Below are 16652 nucleotides of genomic sequence, written 5' to 3' on the forward strand. Positions count from 1 at the left end.
AGGTATATTTCAATTATACCATGCTCTTGTGAATAAGGAATTGCCTAAATGAGACTAGGTATTAGTGCCATTTGAAAAGTGCTCCATGTAATGTTAAAGAAAAATATCATCATGAAAATTATACTGTGTAATGTCTGTTGGTAACCATAGAATATGTAAATATGGTGCCAATGAAAAATCCCCTAAAGGATGCCAAATTCTCTGCCATATGCTGTCTTTCACTTTAAGAAGTTTGTTGCCAATTTAGTTCATTCTTCATTTCATGCTCCAAAATCTTGAGAAAAAAATAAATTCCAGATTATTCTCAAGAGGTTTTCATTGGGATTGGAGCCAAAAATCACATATCTGCCTCAAGGGATCCCTCTTGAGCCTGGCTGGAGAAGCTATCATGGAAATAAGTTCAGATCTCCATCACAGGCTGTGAGCCAGAACAGTCAAGAATCCATCTGGGACTGTAGATCAGAATTATTTGAAATCCACGGAGAACAGAGAAAAGGGCTTGGGTCTAATGTGATCCCAACCTTTACAGCTCAGAAGCATTCCCCAAACTCTCATAATTTTCCCAAAGCCAGGGGGGTAAAGATTTGGAAGCTTAAATGAAATTGGTGAACAATAATAGAAAAGGCAGCTATCTGGGAGTTCCCAGCAATTTCTGTCAAATCTGAATCATTAGTTTTCCCTACTACTCCACATAACACAAAGTTCCACACAATCCACTTAACTATTTTTTTCTAACCCACATGTCTTAATATAGTCCAAGGTTTAGCTCCTAAACTTTTTAAAGCTTTTTAAGATCTAGAATAGCACTGTCAATATAATACTAGTTAAATAAATTTGATCTCTTGTCAAAGAACTATGTTTTAATCCTAAACTGTTTTGTTTTTATTGTCAAGACTAACAGAGACTTATGAAAATAAGACCCCAAATCTTAAATTATTGACTTTGGGTTTAAATGACCTCTGCTCAACATACACATAATCAGTTTTAATGACTTCACTTACTTTTAGTAACAACTCCCTCCAGTCGAATGATATTGGGATGGTCAAATTGTCCCATAATGCTTGCTTCACCTAAGAAGTCTCGCCTCTGCTTCTCTGTGTAGCCCACTTTCAGGGTCTTGATAGCCACTGAAATCTCTTTTTTTGAAGGAAGTTTTAAACGGCCGCTGCACACCTCTCCAAATTCACCTGTTAGAATGCAGAAGAAGAAAACAAAAAGAAAAGGCAAGGAATGATATTACAAAAATCATTAGAGGAGAGCAACTGTTTTCTCTCAACAATTCAATTCAAATATTTACACCCTTGACCTGCAAGATATACACTCATAGACCTCCAAATTATTTTGGAAGGTGGTAATCTGAGACTCCCTAAAAACCCTAGGCCATCCCCACCCTGATGGAAAATGGACCTTGTGATAAGCTTCGTGTCTTCTGAAGTACTACACTGTGAATAATGAAATACGAAAGGATATGAAGGAAGTTGAAAGCTGTGTCTATCAGACTTCTCACTCCTTATTCTCATAGCCTCAAAATAATCAACAGAGCAGCACCAGTATAATGAGTTAAGCACTTGATTAAATTTGAGATGTCTCTCACCAATTTGTTTTCACCAAGAGGACCAATTTAACTACATATTTCTGCTTTCTGAAAGCAGGAGCAACAGAGGATGACATGGTTGGATGGCATCACCAACCCTACGGACATGAGTTTGAGAAAACTCGGGGCGATAGTGAAGGACAGGTAAGGTGGCATGCTGCATTCTGTGGTGTTGCAAAGAATTGGACATGTGTTAGCGACTGAACAGCAACAACAAGGCTGCCACAGTGATGGCCACTAAATAGTGCCAGATATAGAATGTACCTGGTTCATAAAAAAAATCCTAATGTTGTGTAACTAGATGGGTTTTGTACAACTTTAAAAGTGATTTTAAATAGTAAATGAGATATTTTTCTGAAAAGGAAAATTACATGATCAATTTTTAGGCCTTCTGTGGAATGGAAAACCATTTTTGGTCCAACCCTCTTGCTGTGAGTTTTTACACAAGCCCAAGGTGTCAAGAAGTGAGATGATTCTTCTCTATTTTTCATCCAAGTAAATCCTTCTCTCCACAAAGCAGCAGGTTGTCCTATTGATTTACCAACCACATCCCTATAGATGACTTCCCCAGATTTGAATCTTGCTCAGGAATCCAGTCTTGCTAACTGTTTTCAAAACAATGACTTAGGCTGTAACTTGTTAAAGTCAGTTAATGTCCAAAAGCAGTTATTCATACATTTATTTAATAAATAGTCATCAATTGGCAACAGTGTGACAGAAACTATGAAAAACACATAGATACAATGCTAATAAAGGCAGATCTACTTTCTTTCCCTCAAGAAAGCATAGAGAAGATAGCAATATCTGCAGGAAGCGTGTTTTTAGGATTATAGGGAGAGTTAGGGGCAGACCTTGAGAACATTCAACAATCTTTTTTAAATCAAAGGAAGAATATGCTGTTACAGATGCATGAACATTAGGAGAAATCAGGATGCAAAGTAAATCATCACTAAAATTTGTAAGCAAGACTAAGAGTTTCTTTATGCAGGGTTATCAGAACATTGCCTAACTCCCATGAACTCTTTGTAAACATTAATTTTGGATAAACCATAAGGAGGCATTCATAATGAATTTTCACATTCTGAAATAAAGTTCTGCCATTATCATGTATCAATATGGTGCCATGGATCATGTTTTAAATTTGGATAACATGACTATTTATTCTAAATGACAGGACACTTAGTTGATAGGACAGATAGTACAGAACTGTAACTCAGACCATGCATTCTGAAGCCAGATTGTCTAGGGTCTAATTTTGCATCTGTCACTTATTATCTGTGTGATTTTGAGTGACTGTGATTCTTTGCCTTTGTCTCTTATCTGTAACATAGGGACACCAATTGCTTTCTACTTCATAAAATTTTGGTACAGTTAAAGGAATTAAGATATGTTAAGCACTTAGAAGAGAAACGGAAACATAATAAGTGCCATCTAAGTGTTGTTTACTATTTCTTGAGTACAAACATAGTAGAAGAAAGATGAATTATCTACCTCTTTAGAGTTAGCTCAAAGTGAAGAATAAATATAAAAGTTCTTTTTAAAATGTCAAATTCTGTTAATGTAAGAAGAGATGGTTGTGATGATGATGGTGATAACATGTTTAATGTCCTACTGGACAAGTATTTGTAAAGAAAAGTATATTCTGAAAGTACCTCACTAGGGAAGTCAGAGGGGAAGCGTTTGAATTTCAAGTGGCCCAGTTAGTGTTTTTTCCCTTGTTCTCAATGGGAGAGCTGGACACGTGGAAACTTTCTGGATTTCAAAACCCAGAAAGTGGTGTTCAGTAATGCTAGCATTGTAAAAAAATCATAAAATTTAGAAATGTGGTTATTTCACCTGATAAATACTAAAAACTGTGACAAATACAGCATACACATGTGTGTGTGTTAGTCACTCAGTCGTGTCCGACCCTTTGCAACCCTATGGACTGTAGCTCACCAGGCTCTTCTGTCCATGGAATTCTCTAGGCAAGGATACTGGAGTGGGTTGGGTTGCCATTTCCTTCTCCAGGGGATCTTCCCAACCCAGGGATTGAACCCAGGTCCCCTGCATTGCAGGCAGATTCTTTACCTTCTGAGCCACCAGGAAAGCCCACACTAGACATAGAAATGTTAAATTTTAATTCAATTCTCTTTATAAGAACTGTTCTTAAAAGAACAGTGTTGGAAAAATCAACAAAGACTGGGCAAATGGAATGCCTGATTTTTCCATCTAGTCAAGCTTTACACGATCTTATTCAATTAGATTTGCACCCATAAGGAAAAAAAAAATTAGATCATGTCATTTCTAAATAAAAACACAACTACAAGAAGATTATTTGAGAAGATACTCTTGATTTTGTTAAATATCAATTAACTGCATCACTGTGTATTTGCTCTTTAAAAAAAATACGTTTTAAGAGAATGGACAGGCCGTATTTTAATTTAAGGTGCACAATGCACAATGGCTCAACATAAAATTTCTTATACCAATTTCATTTAAAACAGGAAAAAATGCACTTGTGTTTAAGTAGAATGATTCTCTGCATCACCTGAAAACCCATTCTCCTTCCACTGTTTTAATAAGAACATAATAAAAATACATATTGAACAATGATGTAATATAAGCTAAACACTATGCATGAATTACCTCAGTTAATCCTCAAAAAAATTCTTAGAAGGCACTATTGTGATCAGTAGTGTTTAGCATAGACTTTGAAGTTGAAAAGTCAAGATTCAAATTTTGGTTTCCCAATTAATATCTACATGACCCCGGGCCATTCTCCTTCCACTGTTTTAATAAGAACATAATAAAAATACATATTGAACAATGATGTTATATAAGCTAAACACTATGCATGAATTACCTCAGTTAATCCTCAAAAAAATTCTTAGAAGGCACTATTGTGATCAGTAGTGTTTAGCATAGACTTTGAAGTTGAAAAGTCAAGATTCAAATTTTGGTTTCCCAATTAAGATCTACATGACCCCGGGCCATTCAAATTTTCAGCTTCTGTTTCCTCATCTGGTGAAATGGTAATAATAATATCTATTTAAAAGTCTGATAAAATTAAACCATGTGAATGCCTAACACAGTATAGGAATTACATATTTTCAACCTACAGAAAACTTTGAAATATGTGGATTGAGGGATAAAATTAGGAATTCTAGTCATTATAAATTCCTCACTAAAAAAATTATACTACTTTGAGAAAGTTAACTTATGACTCAGTTTTAATTTTGTAATTTGCAATACAGGTATAATTCTTCTGGTTATTAAATGCATAAATGAGAGTTTCTATTAAATCTATTTCTTTGTATAAAATTCTTGACTTGAAACTAGAATTTGTCCACATAGCCTTCCTGTATATTTAATTGACTATAAAAATTCTTTGATTGAATAATATATTCAGCTCTTTAACACTGGAAGATAGCTGCTAATCCATCTAGCACGAGTACTAATTTTTGTGGACAGCATTATTTAAAAAATTTAGAAAGGTATAGAAAGTGGTTAAGAGCATAGATGAAAGGAGATTGGTCATAAGTGAATTGTGATTGAAGTTGTTGCAGAAATGGGTACGTGCAGGTTCATTCTGGTGGGCTTCCCTGGTGGCTCAGACAATAAACAGTCTGCCTGCAATACAGAAGACCTGGGTTCGATCTTTGAGTAGGGAAGATTCCCTGGAGAAGGGAATGGCAACCCACTCCATTATTCTTGCCTGGAGAGTTCCATGGACAGAGGAGCCTGGTAAGCTATAGTCCATGGAGTTGCAAAGAGTCAGCAATACTGTGTGACTAACACTTTCGCTTTCAGGTTCATTATACTATTATACAATTTCATCTATTTTTGTAGACATTTAAAATATTACAACAGATAAGGCAATGGCAGCCCACTCCAGTACTCTTGCCTGGAAAATCCCATGGACGGAGGAGCCTGGTAGGCTGCAGTCCATGGGGTCGCTAAGAGTCGGACATGACTGAGCGACTTCACTTTCACTTTTCACTTTCATGCATTGGCAAGGCAATGGCAACCCACTCCAGTGTTCTTGCCTGGAGAAACCCAGGGATGGGGGAGCCTGGTGGGCTACTGTCTATGGGGTCGCACAGAGTCGGACATGACTTAGCAGCAGCAGCAGCAGCAGCAAAATATTACAAAACAAAATATTTTAAACATTATTGCTTTCAAAATCTTGATTTCATATTCTATCTTGGTAATGACAAATCATTTAAAGCCTAATCAAGATAGACTAGAATTGAGAGTGTATATTATAAAGAAATCTTCCAGGAGAAGCATAATATACCTTAAAGATATAAATATTTGCAAACAAAACAGGTATTTTTATAGCTCGTATGTGGCAAATGAGACTATTGGGTGCAAAATACTGAAAATGGGGCATATATCTAATTTTTTGCAAATATGCTTGAAGAGAAATCAAAGAGGATCTACTCTAATTTTTCATGAGCATCAGGGATTATTAAGTGATTCAGTACAGATACTCTTTCCCTTTATCTTATTGATCATAGACCATTTTTAATGAGTATGTTTTATCTCACCCTACTGTGTTCGAGATATCTGGTTTTGTCAATAATACCAGTATGTATAGGGGCTTCCTTGGTGGCTTAGATGGTAAAGAATTTGTCTGCTATGTGGGAGACCTGGGTTTGATCCCTGGGTCAAGAAGATCCTCGGGAGAAGGGAATGGCAACCCACTCTGGTATTCATTCCTGGAGAATTCCATGAACGGAAGATCCTGATGGGCTATAGTCCATGGGGATGGAAAAGGGTCGGACAGGGCTGAGTGACTAACACATGCACACACTGTGTTCTAGATATCTGACTTTGTCAATAACATCTGCATATATAAGTTTTTCTTAATGCAAAAGGCCCCAAATTTCAAGGTTGCAATATGTCTGGCCTTATGGACATTGGCTGACCATAAGTAGATTTTCCTTCTCTCATCACATTCTCCAGCTGAGGGTGCTTCATATGCTATGGCAGCTTCCATGCTGGAGAACAGTGCACTCTTGTGGGGCAACATTAAAACCAGCATGACAAAACCCCTCTGCACTATGGAGCAGTTGGCAAAGCAGAACTATACAAATGAAAGAGAGTAATAAATATTATCTGGATTAATTTTAGCTGGATTAACATAGATGTACAGTGAATGTGTATGTTCTTAAGTCTTAGATTGTGAAAAAAGTATTTACTCTTGTTTCCTTTTATGAACTGATAGTTTCATAATACCCACACACGTGAATTTTAGGAGTATATAACATTAAAAAAAATAGAAGAGAGATTTACTAAACTATTTGTTTATTTAGATAATATGTGAATCACCCAGATTATCCTGCTTGAATAGTAAATACTATTTGAATTCTAAATATTTCTTCAGTGCAGAGAAAAAGAAACAGAGAAACTTATATTTACATGTGTGTAAAAAAGCATCAGTCATATATAGTACTTGCAGAAAATGTGATCTGATATGGTATGCATAATTCAGAGAATTCATTTTTCAGTCTTTCACTCTATTTTCCACATCTACATAACTAGTTTGTTTTTAAAGCAATATTGAAGAATTAGGTGCTGTGTGTAATTATTGTACAGTGTTGTTCATTTTTCTTTTGAGTAGTAGTTTTATTCAAATAGACACTGCATATACTATGAATGCCATACATTTATGCATAATTGTACAAAACATTGTTATTTTATAAATATCTATAATTTTTGAAAATATGCAGCTGCAATTAATAATCATTCCATAGGTGTTAATGAATTTATGATTGAGCAAATTAATAATTAGAACAAAAATATACCTATATGAAAACAAACTTCAACACAAATAATTTAAGACTATATAGTGTTACAGGCAGGTATTAAAGTGGAGCACTTCATATTATTTAAACTATTCTCTCCATACAGTTTTGATGGAATTTATATAAAATACATCATTTTTTAATTTTATTTTGTGTTGCCTAATTCCAAAGAAGAGTCAAGAATTACTTTTTTTTCCTACAAATCAAAATTTTTCACTTAGTAGGCTAATTTAAAGAAAGACACACTTTTATCCCATTATTCCCATTTAGCCAAATAGACTTTGTGACACATGATCAGCATAGCCATGGGGAGACTGAGCAGCTGTGGCTGCCGCCTCTGAAACTCAATAAATAAAAAGCTGGCCATAACCTGTAAGTCTGTAAGTCTGTAAGTCTGGCACCTTTGAAATCATTACATTCCATTAAATACTCCTGCATTTATTTACTGCTTGCCTTTCATCATGAAATCAGAAAATGTCCCTTGTCAAAGCAATATACATGGACCTGAGAGTGTGAGCAATCAATCTCAGGCAGCATTCTTATGCATAGCTGTAAAGTTGTAATTAACATACTAGGTTGGCATTGGGATTACTGTGGTGCTTACCTGCTCCAACAACTTTGTCAATGGATATGTTGGTGGCATCCAATTCCTTAGCAAACTCATGAACTGCTTGGGTGGGGTCCTCATATGTGTGTGGGTCAACATAAGTCCTGAGACCTGGAAGTTTTACTGTTTAAAGAAAGGAAGAAAGGCATTACTGTAGCTAGATGTATAAAACCTTTACTGAGAAAGTTGTATGATAACATTATTAGTTTAAAAAAATTCCCATGACATTAAACTGCATCAACCTTTGATTTATTCACAGAAATTATCAGACAGAAAAGTTAGAGTAAATAAGTTGAACAATTTAAGAAAAAAAGTTCCTTGTAATGAAACAGGGAGAGGAGTTTTCTCTGTAAAATCAGTAGAAGGGAAATGAGGGGATTCTTAAGGAGAGAAGAATGGTTCAGAATTGAGTCTGTCCAGCAATGACTACCTGTAACAATAGTGAGTGAATGCCTTCACACTATCACACATGTCTGATTCAACAAAGTGAAATAACCAAATATCTATTATAGTGTCACATGTGACAATAAAGGAAAGTTTGTGAAATACTTTCATAAAGTTGGATAGCTGCTGTAATTATAGATAAATTAATTAGAGGATATAAAATGGCTTGTTTTTTGTCTGACACTGCTCTGCTTTTATTAACAGTCATTCAAAATTCTCCACTTCAATTATAGATTTAAATTAAACTGTGAGAGTGTATACATATGGGCTTCCTTGGTGGTTCAGTGGTAAAGAATCCACTTGCCAATGCAGGAGACACAGGAGACCATGGGTTCAATCCCTGAGTGAAGATCCCTGGAGGAAGAAACGTCAACTCACTCTAGTATTCTTGCCTGGAAAATCCCATGGATAGAGGAGCCTGGCAGCTACAGTTCAGGGGGTCACAGAGTCAGACATGACTGAGTACACAAGAGATATAGCATCAGTTAACTGAAATCTTATTGTGTGGAGCTTTTCAACATGCGTCCATGCTAAGTCACTTCAGTCGTGTCTGATTCTTTGTGACCCTGTGGATCGTAGCCCAGCAGGCTCCTCTATCCATGGGGTTCTCCAAGCAAGAACACTGGAGTGGGTTGCCACACCCTCCTCAAGGGGATCTTCCTGACCCAGGAATCAAACCCACATCTCTAAGGTTTCCTTAATTGGCAGGAGGGTTCTTTACCACTAGGGTCACCTGGGAAGGTGACCACCCAGCTTTTCAATATAGTTAAAGACAATATAATTATTCTCTATAAGTTTAATAAATTCCAAACATAAATCATATTTATAGCTTATCAAATATAAACTTTCTTCATAGTTTATTTAATCATTCTGAAGGTAGAAAATTTTCACAATATTCCAAATTAAAATTGCACAGACAAAAGATATACGGGAATCATTTTGAATTTGATTTAATTTTAATGAAATTTCTATCATTTAGAAAAATAATTCACATTAGAAACAATTTGGAATGTTCAAGTAACTTTCTCTGAAAACTTTCCCTAAAAAAGAAACCTAAAATCTATTAAAGTACATAACACTAATGCTTTAACATTAAATAATAATATAATAAACTCCCATACTTTATGCACCAATATAACTGATTTTGATTTTACTTTTAGTAACATTGGTAAAATTATTTTAGCTAGGAAAGTGGGCACTGAATAGTGATACATTTTTTCTCTTATCACACTATGTTATTGAAGGACTTTTTTTAACATCCTAAAATAGCAAATAAAATCAGACATTGTCTTTTCTGATATCACTTTTTAACAGAAAAATCTTAATGGCAAAATCACACCTGAACATTCTGGAATTTCTGAAGGTTTCTTTGAGCCAGTTTGGTAGTTCTCATGAAACAGGTGTAGGGACTGTCATGAAAGCAATTGTTCCAGAGAGCCTTCAGCACAATGGCCATTCAGCCAATGAGTTCAGGATTTCAGAATTTAGATTAAGAAATGATTAGTTTGCTAATCTACAGGATGACTCTGTGAATACCATGTTACATCACATAATAATTTATGTTCCTGGGAAACTTCCATAGACGTTTTGAATGTAAAGAAATATAAAGCATAAGAATAAATGGATTATAAGAGAAACGGTGACTGGGAGAGATTGGAGGTAAAAACTATTTTCCTCAGCCTCTTCTTCGGATGCTGTTGAGGCAACAGAATAGGTATGAAAGGTGAGGGAGCACATGGAGAATTGAGGAGAAGATGAGTTAGTGACCCTCCTTTCTCTGCCTGGTGTTGACCCCAACATTGGAAAAGGGCAACCACTCTCCATCCAGGGGTAGAGTATTGATAATTGAGATGACACCCATAGCTAGGGAGTCAACATCCACAAAAATGGGGAAATAGTAAGTTTTTTCCCCTTGTTCTGGGCACACTGTGAGTGGAGTTGCTTTTGAAGTAAGAACTCTACTTTTCTGCAGTACAAGGAACCTACTAGGCATAAGAGGAGGAAAGCTCTGAAAAATACACTTGTCAAGTGCCTACCATTGAGTGCCTGTGATTGTAGTCATTGCCCAGGAAATGCCAGAGACTATTGCCATTATTAGTAACTTCACGTTAAGAAGGTTTATTCACAAATAGGAATATCCTTTGGTTTCCTGGAGACAAAATTTGAGCTCAAAAATGCCCATTTCTTTGGAGCTCACACATCAGCTTGCATGCTTCTGCTGTTATTACAAACATTATTGCTTCCTATAAAAATAGTCACTGTTTAGTACAGTGGTCTACTATTATTTATTACTACACTTGAACTATTTCTACATTATCAATACTAAAACATTTTACTGTTAAAACAAGCAAACAGATTTTCTTGCTTTGGGGTAAGGAAAACAGTAAAAGTAACCAAAGATTTAGTAAAAAAATGTCAGGAAATGAAGTCTTCTCAGAACCTTTCTGTTTAGTCATTTTGGTAACATTTTAAAGAAGACACATCAAATGGAGACTAGAATATGTGAACATCCTGTTTTGATTTTCTCCCTAGTCATTTTAAGGTTGGGGACTAGTAAGGTAAGAAAATCTGGCATTCCTTTTCAAGAGAAATGGTAGCACTTTTAAAAATTACGTGAAAAATATTTTTTTTTTTCCTAGTAAACAGTTACAAATATTCCACCTTGCCGAATTTAAGGAAATCAACTTGGGAGATATTTACTGGCAAAATAAGGGTATGGGGCTAAGGGATACAAATTACTGCATATAAATTAGGTAAGCAACAAAAATATATTGTTTATCATAGAAATTATAGCTATTTACTCATAGTAACTTTTAATGGCATATGATCTGTAAAATCCTGAATAACTATGCTGTACATGGGAAACTAATATTGTAAATCAACTATACGCAAATTTAAAGAAGGGATTACAAAGAAGATTTTAAAATGAGTTGTTAGGAATAATGTCTCAAACATTGTAAATAAGCACCAGCTTTAAACAGTCTTGAAAGTGTACTTTAGAGTTACCATTCCATTCCTGTAAACCCTAGAGAGTATCCTTATTACTAAATAATCTAAAAATTAAAGAGTCATTCCTGTATAAAATCAATCAAATTCATCGTGATTGATTAAACTCAAGTAAATGGCTTTTCTAGCCACATGATATTTAGAGAAACAATACAAATATAAACACATAAACACACACATCTCCAAGAAAAATGGCCTGTTCACCGTGGGAGCTCTGACTGCTGATTTTTAACTGCTATCCCCAGAGGTTCCAGGAATCAGGTGATTCAGGATGCAAGCGTATAATCCCTTCACACCAATAATTAAGGGCAACACACAGAGTAACTGGGCTGTGTCAAGAAAACCAGATAATAAACACATGCACACGTGTTAAGCTGCACTACTTTACAGCTCGTTCTGTGCAAACACAGTAATTTACATTTCCATTTTACCAGCATGAGTTGCCCTAAGGATAGCAAAAAAGTAAAAAGGCCCAGGCAGAGAGGGCAAGGGGACAGGATCTTAGGAGGTGAAACACATTTCTTTCCTTTTGAAGCAATATTATAGGATTTGTAACAAGGCTGGAGGGAATAGTTCATAGCTAGAGCTTTTCAAAGTAATACCAAATAAATAGTCTGAAATAAACCAGCTGTAGCATTAAGACACAGAAAGTTTATGACAGGCATATAAGTTACTTTAAGTCCTTAAAGCTAGGGTAAAACGCATTTCTTTTTTGTTGGGCTATCATAAGTATATTGTGCATTTGAAGAAAATTAAAGCTTCAGCAAACTCCACCATAAAAACCAACAGCTAAAGCAGATTGGAGTCATAGAGGGACCTACTTAAAATTGACACACAAAAATTTATCAATGCTTCAAGTTTATGAGATTTATAATTCTTATATAAAGAACCAAATCAGTATGGCCTACTCTAAAGACAATATTTACATCCATTGTCCAACTCAGATTAAGATCAACTTAATCCACAGAAATGTAACTATTTTGACTAATTTATGCATGGTGAATGTGATACAGTGTTTTATGGGCTCATGAAGGAAAAGCTAGATAAATATCCTGTAACTTGTTCATGCACTCTTTTAAAACTTTTGAGTTGCAAACCTAACTACTCTGGAATGAGATATTGATATTATATTATTGCCATTGGTTTTTCTGTGAATTACTCTATAATGAGATGGAAAAATCAAACAATGCTCTCTGTGAACTCTGCCTTTCTGTCCATCCTACTTTAACTTACATTTTGGAAAACATTTTTTTTTTTAATCTACTATATGCTTCCTGCATGGTAACAACAGGTCATCAAGTTTTTACTGTAAAGTTACAACTTTTAGATGGAAGGTCAGTGACTGATAGGAAGTATCATGTTGAACTGAAAGCATTTATAGAAGGCAACAGTGAATGCCAAAGAAAGTAATGCTTACTGAGACTACATTAGTCACAGTGAGATTATTGGAGAACATATAAGAATAAGTATAATCTTTGTGCTAATTTGCAGGAGGACATGCCACTGATTAGTAATTGCCACAATAAACTGAGCCATAGTTTGGAAAAGCAAAACACCTGGAATGATTTGTTTCACCAGAAGAAAAAAAAATAGTCTTTTTATTAGATGTAAATACTTTGTTTCTTAAAAGAGTATTCCTTTTAAAGAATACTAAAAGAGACTAAATTGTTTGATATTAAAATAAGAGGGGAAAGCACTGACTTCCCTACCAGTTGGATATCATGTAACTCCAAAGTAAAGTTTATTCTAAAGGCTTTCTCCTGGTTGGTTGACAAAATGGAGTCAGGCATTTCACATAAACAAAGGTTGTTTATATTTACTTGGCAGTTAAGAAAGGAAAAAAGATTACTATTTAGATTCAGCAAATAACTAGTAATAAGGAAATTGAAGATACGCTTTGCCTTTCAGCCATGCAGAGCTGACTATAGTTATGCACTTCCCATCATCAGCATTATTTGAATAAAAACCACCAGTTACCCTTCATGTTAGCTTAAGTATGCTGCAATGCAGCCATGTAAAAATTACTTAATGCAGAGCCATGGATTCCCTTCCCCATTTAAAATAAATGTAACTTGCTCAAACTTCCCATAAAACTACTTCTGAATTCTCTCTGTCAGAGGGAAGTTATCCAGTTTTAAGTCAACAACTGCTAAAACTGAAATGGTAAAACCAAGACACCAAACATAGTTTAGAAACTTACAGTGTCCATTCCCAAAATGAAGTCTTTTTTCATCTGCACCATGTTTCGACTTATGATAGCCACAGAACCTAGAGGTGAATCAAAGGAAAAGAACATAGAAAATAAATATACCGAAAACAATGATCTATGTTCGGAATGTGCAAAGCACAAAAAAAAAGCATTTTCTATGAACAATTAAATGCTTTAGTGAAAGTTTAATGACTTCATATTTTCTAAATCCTCTAGAGAAAGCTTCTTTCTCTGGGGATCCTGGAAAGCTGCCTAATGAGGAGATATGGAGAGTTGCTTCCCCACTGTGCAGACTCCTTCAGCTCAGTTTTTATAATGGCCCTAGCAAGTGTTTATAGTATTTTTTTTTAAACAACTGCTGTTAGAATGAATGGAGGGTAAAGTTTGCATTGTTAGTGATTAGTGCTGTGCAGTGTTACCAGTGTTCTGGGTGAGAAAGTGTCAGGGAAAGCTGGGGTGTATTTGATGAGAGAAGCGATAATTGGAAAAAGAAAGTAAAATCTAAGAGTGAGGTCAGAAGAGAGAAGAGAAACGGTATGTTTTGGAGAGTGGGGCAAGAATTTAATGAAAAAAAGAAACTTGAAACTAAAGGTGGAGAATCAAAAGAAAGGGAGAAAAAAAGAAAGGTCTAGAATACAAGTGGAGACATTCTTATCTGTTAAAATAACTTATTGACCAAACTCTTCAGAGTTTAGTGGCAATTGAGGGGAACAAGCAATGCGGTAATGAAAGTAAGTTGTAAAACAGACTGTGAACGTACCTCCCAATCAAAACATAGGTGACGACAGTGAGGAGAATGATTGCTACCGCCGCTGAAATGGCAATCATTACCACTTGGCTATTTTCACCAGAGATGGAGAAAGCTGTGAGGATGAAGAGAAAACAATAAGAAAAAACTAGGCATTGACACAGCATAACTAACCTTTACCTGAAAAAGTTGATAAATCAAGTCATATTTATTCTGCTTTTACCTAAAAGATGGCTTGCTGTCTAATACAACATAAAAAGAATTCTTCATTTAGTGTAAAATAATAGACATTTTGTATTATTTTACTTGAAGTTTCTGATTAATAAGATTAAATACTCTTTTCATGGATATCAATCAAAACTAGTTGAGCATCTACTGTACAAAACATGCTGAACTGGTTTTCTCTATACTCATTGGCAAGAGACTCATCAGATAAACAGAAATCATCAGAGAAATACAGGGGATAGTTCAAGTTTCCCAGAATGAAATTATAAAAACTTTCTCATTAGTTTGTTTAGTCTCTAACATCTGTAGTTATTTAAAAGATGGTATAATACCCGTCCTATGGACCTCAACACATCTCACCAACAAACTGTTCCTGTCCCTTTATTTCCTACCTTAGTAAATGGCCCATCACTCATTCACTCACCAACACCAGGTATTAGCAAATATTCTCCAGGAGCCAAATCTGGCCTGCCATCCATTTTTGTATAGCTCAGAAACTCAGAACAACTTATATTTTTTTAATGGTTGTAACAGGTCAAGAGAAGATTTTGTGATATGAGAAAATTATATAAATTTCAAACTTTGGTGTCCATAAATAAAATTGCATTGGAGCATAGCCACATTCATTTATTTGTTCATTGTCTATGGCAGCTTTTATGCTAAAATTAGTGAAGTTGTATAGGAGCAACAGAGACTGTATGTACACTAAGCCTAAAATATTTATTTTTTAGCCCCTTACAGAAAATGTTTACTGACCCTTGACTAAACCAATGCTTCTCTAACCTTCTTATTCATTTGCTATTGTGTACAACTCTTTGCGACTCCATGGACTGCAGCACACCAGATTTCTCTGTCCTTCACTATCTCTCAGGGTTTTCTCTCTAACTTATTCACATAAATCACTTGAGGATCTTTTGAAGAAAGCAGTTTCAGGCGGTCTGGAGTGGGGACTGAGACTGTGCATATCTTATGAGCTCCCAGTAATGCTGATGCTGCTGATTTCAGACCACAACATTTTAAGTAACAAAGATGTAGGCCATAAATATAAAGTCACCTGTCCTCTCCCTCTCCTGATTATTCTGCATCCAATTAATCACAAAATTCTTTTAAATATTTTAGTTTCTGTCTTCATTTCTCTTCTGGATAACAAGAAAAAAATTCCCAACTAATCTCTATTTGCAGGCTTTGCCTATCTTAGCTGGCCACCAGAGTATTCCTGCTAAACCATGAGTTTGATTATGTCATTCTCACGCATAAAAGTTTTGCAGGGCTCTTCGTCACTTTCTGGATAAAATGTGTGTATTCCATTTAGGATCTGTTCTTTGTCTAAATCCCTAGCCTCATCTGCTAACAAAATCCATAAGCATTCTAATCTCTATACTTTCTAAAATATGCACACTTCCTGGAACATTCCCTCTCATAGACTCATACTTTAAGATTTATTGCTTTTATATTAGTAAATGCTGATTAAACAAATAAATGAGTGGGGTATCAAAAGAAGAGCTTAGAAGAGACGGTTAAGTTATATTATCACCTCTTCAGAAGCCAAGGTCACATTGTGAACCTGATGAAAATATAAGGCTTGAAGATTTTCTCCAAAATACTTCAATTTAGGGAATAGTTAAATGATGCAAGTTAAAAAAAAAAATGACACATAGACTCTTAGAAGTTTTCTAAACATCTGAAAAAAAAAAAAAGGACTCAGAGTGTGGTAGGATGGTATACTCATAATATAAACTGTTGCAAGCACTTTATTCTTTACAACCAGAAAACTATTGTTTATACTTCCATGGCAGTCGTGGGAGTGCCTGCTAGGATCTCTCTACTGCCAAGCCTGCAGTGGGCAGACAGCCTCCAGCTGCTGCACCTTCAGGATCCACTGCAGTCACACTCTCCTCAATGACTAAACATGGCAAGGGGACTGGAGCCAGGTTACTTGTGCCCCATGCATGACTCCTGCAAAGGGTGATCTTCATTCTGGGGCTCACCATTAGCTTGATGAGACCCTCGGAGCTGCGTTGCTTTCT

The 16652-nt window shown here is 35.5% G+C and overlaps 1 protein-coding gene across 30 annotated transcripts in view; it reads right to left on the bottom strand.

Annotated features, from left to right (window-relative positions):
* Positions 1–16652, bottom strand: part of EPHA3 (EPH receptor A3) — a 393120-nt gene that overhangs the window by 49982 nt on the left and 326486 nt on the right. For all 30 annotated transcript variants that reach the window (XM_081547714.1, XM_081547725.1, XM_081547692.1 and 27 more), the window contains 4 exons: positions 14413–14515; positions 13644–13711; positions 7991–8116; positions 1002–1187 (listed from right to left, as the gene is read on the bottom strand). In XM_081547714.1, coding sequence (XP_081403840.1) covers positions 1002–1187; positions 7991–8116; positions 13644–13711; positions 14413–14515 — 483 coding nt within the window. The remainder of the gene's footprint in view (positions 1–1001; positions 1188–7990; positions 8117–13643; positions 13712–14412; positions 14516–16652) is intronic.

The sequence above is a fragment of the Giraffa tippelskirchi genome, chromosome 2 (genome assembly GCF_054371585.1).
Source record: "Giraffa tippelskirchi isolate mGirTip1 chromosome 2, T2T-mGirTip1v1.2.pri, whole genome shotgun sequence".
NCBI classification, from domain to species: domain Eukaryota; kingdom Metazoa; phylum Chordata; class Mammalia; order Artiodactyla; family Giraffidae; genus Giraffa; species Giraffa tippelskirchi.